Source organism: Dasypus novemcinctus, chromosome 17 (genome assembly GCF_030445035.2).
Source record: "Dasypus novemcinctus isolate mDasNov1 chromosome 17, mDasNov1.1.hap2, whole genome shotgun sequence".
Lineage (NCBI taxonomy): Eukaryota > Metazoa > Chordata > Mammalia > Cingulata > Dasypodidae > Dasypus > Dasypus novemcinctus.
Genome location: NC_080689.1, coordinates 85,990,998 through 85,992,786, shown reverse-complemented (window position 1 = coordinate 85,992,786; position 1,789 = coordinate 85,990,998). Strand labels below are relative to the sequence as shown.

The window sequence follows — 1,789 nt, the reverse complement described above, 5'->3', positions numbered from 1 at the left end:
TTCATCTTAAGATCCCACTGTACTGAGATCCACACTGCTTCACACCATCAAATATGCATATATTCTATTTGAATTATTTTTTCTTTTTTAAACAGATGGAACATACAACATTGTGTAATATTGTAAAAAATAAAATTATATATGTGTCATTTCAAATATATGGGAATAAGATGAAGTAAACACATACCTTATAACAATATAGAAAACATTTAATTATGGCAAGTTTTATGGTTCAACCATTTTATAAGAGAACAATAGAAATAGACTGACAATTGCAGGAATATGAAGCTCACTGGAAAATTTTATACCCAAACTGAAATCAACATATTTCATTGGCTGAGCATTATCCCTTATAACCTAAGCATTCTTCAAGAGTATAGTATATTAAGGCACCCACAGTTACTATTGGATGGCAAAAGAAGTGAAAATAGTTATCTAAATTTAAAAAAAAAGCTAGAGCAGCAAATGTAATCATCTTTTGTGACACTGAAAAGAAAGGCTTGGATGACAATGGATCCACTGAAGGAAAGAGTAAGGAAGGAAAATGACCTTCCACAGGGGAAGTTTTGAATATGAAAGATCAAGGATTTAAACTTGGGAAGGACCAGTTGTAGGAGGATGATGGGGGAGAAGAAAGAAGATGATGATTTTTTAAACATTAAGGATATGCAATGAATAGAGAATCAATCCATCAGGGTGTAAAGTTTAAAAGACCCTAGTCTAGAGGGTCAAATCACCCTGTCATTTGATCTGGCCAAGTGAAAAAAAGTTTTCTATGGTAGAGTCCCCTAAAGGATGTGGTTTCTCAGACAGATTTGAAGAAGCAGCAGCTGGTGCTGTAGGATTCACTGCCCTATAGCCTTGGGGAGGAGGTTTGTGTTCGAGGTTGAAGCACTGTGGGAGGAGAGCTGTAATACTGATGACAATAATAATTTCCCAGATCCTCAGGCTGGAATCTGCTGATGGTGAGAGTGAAATCTGTCCCAGACCCACTGCCACTGAATCGATCAGGGACCTCAGATGGCCGGGTAGATGCAGCATAGATGAGCTGTTTAGGAGCCTGTCCTGGTTTCTGGTGGTACCAGGCTAAGTTGCTGCTAACACTCTGACTGGCCTTGCACTTGAGGGTGACAGTCTCTCCTGCAGATGCAGCCACAGAGCCGGGAGACTGGGTCATCACGATGTCCCCACTGGCACCTGCAACCAGAAAAGAGCATAGATCATACATTAAATCATGAATGTATAACATATGTATCTAAATGTAGGTTTTCTTATTTATCATATATTCAGATCTGCTTTAGATGAAATGGTTTGCTCACTCTGCATGTTAAAACCATTCTACAAATATAAAGATAATACTCTTCTAAACCTCCCACCTGAGGCCCAGAGCACCAGCAGGATGAGCAGTTGGGAATGTGACATCATCTTGCTCACCCGAGTGATGTACTCAGGCCCATATCCAGGGAACCTGCATTAATAGAGCTCTGAGCAGACAACCAAGTCCCTGAGGAGCATATGCAAATCAATAGGGAGTATAAAGTCAAATGTGCTTGTGCAGTGAGCTGTGAAGATAAATAATGGAAGGAGATAAAAATAGCTTGACCACAGGAAATGTAACTACACTCATGCAAATGGCGAGAAATCAACTTAACACCACAACTTTCAACAATATTCAACAGAATTCGGAAAATGAAATATTTTATCCACAATTGTACTCTTTCAAAACAACTGCGCCCATCTTGAAAACAAAAGGAGTTTATAAAAAAATACATGCATCTGTAAGTGTAAC

General features: G+C 38.7%; 1 gene segment (V, D, J or C); it reads right to left on the bottom strand.

Moving 5' to 3' along the window:
* Nucleotides 1–222: 222 nt before the first annotated feature.
* LOC131273878 (immunoglobulin kappa variable 3-20-like) lies at nt 223–1,446 on the bottom strand. The segment is given in 2 exon segments: nt 223–1,197; nt 1,377–1,446. Coding segments are annotated over 2 exon segments (393 nt in total).
* Between the last annotated feature and the right edge of the window lie 343 nt (nt 1,447–1,789).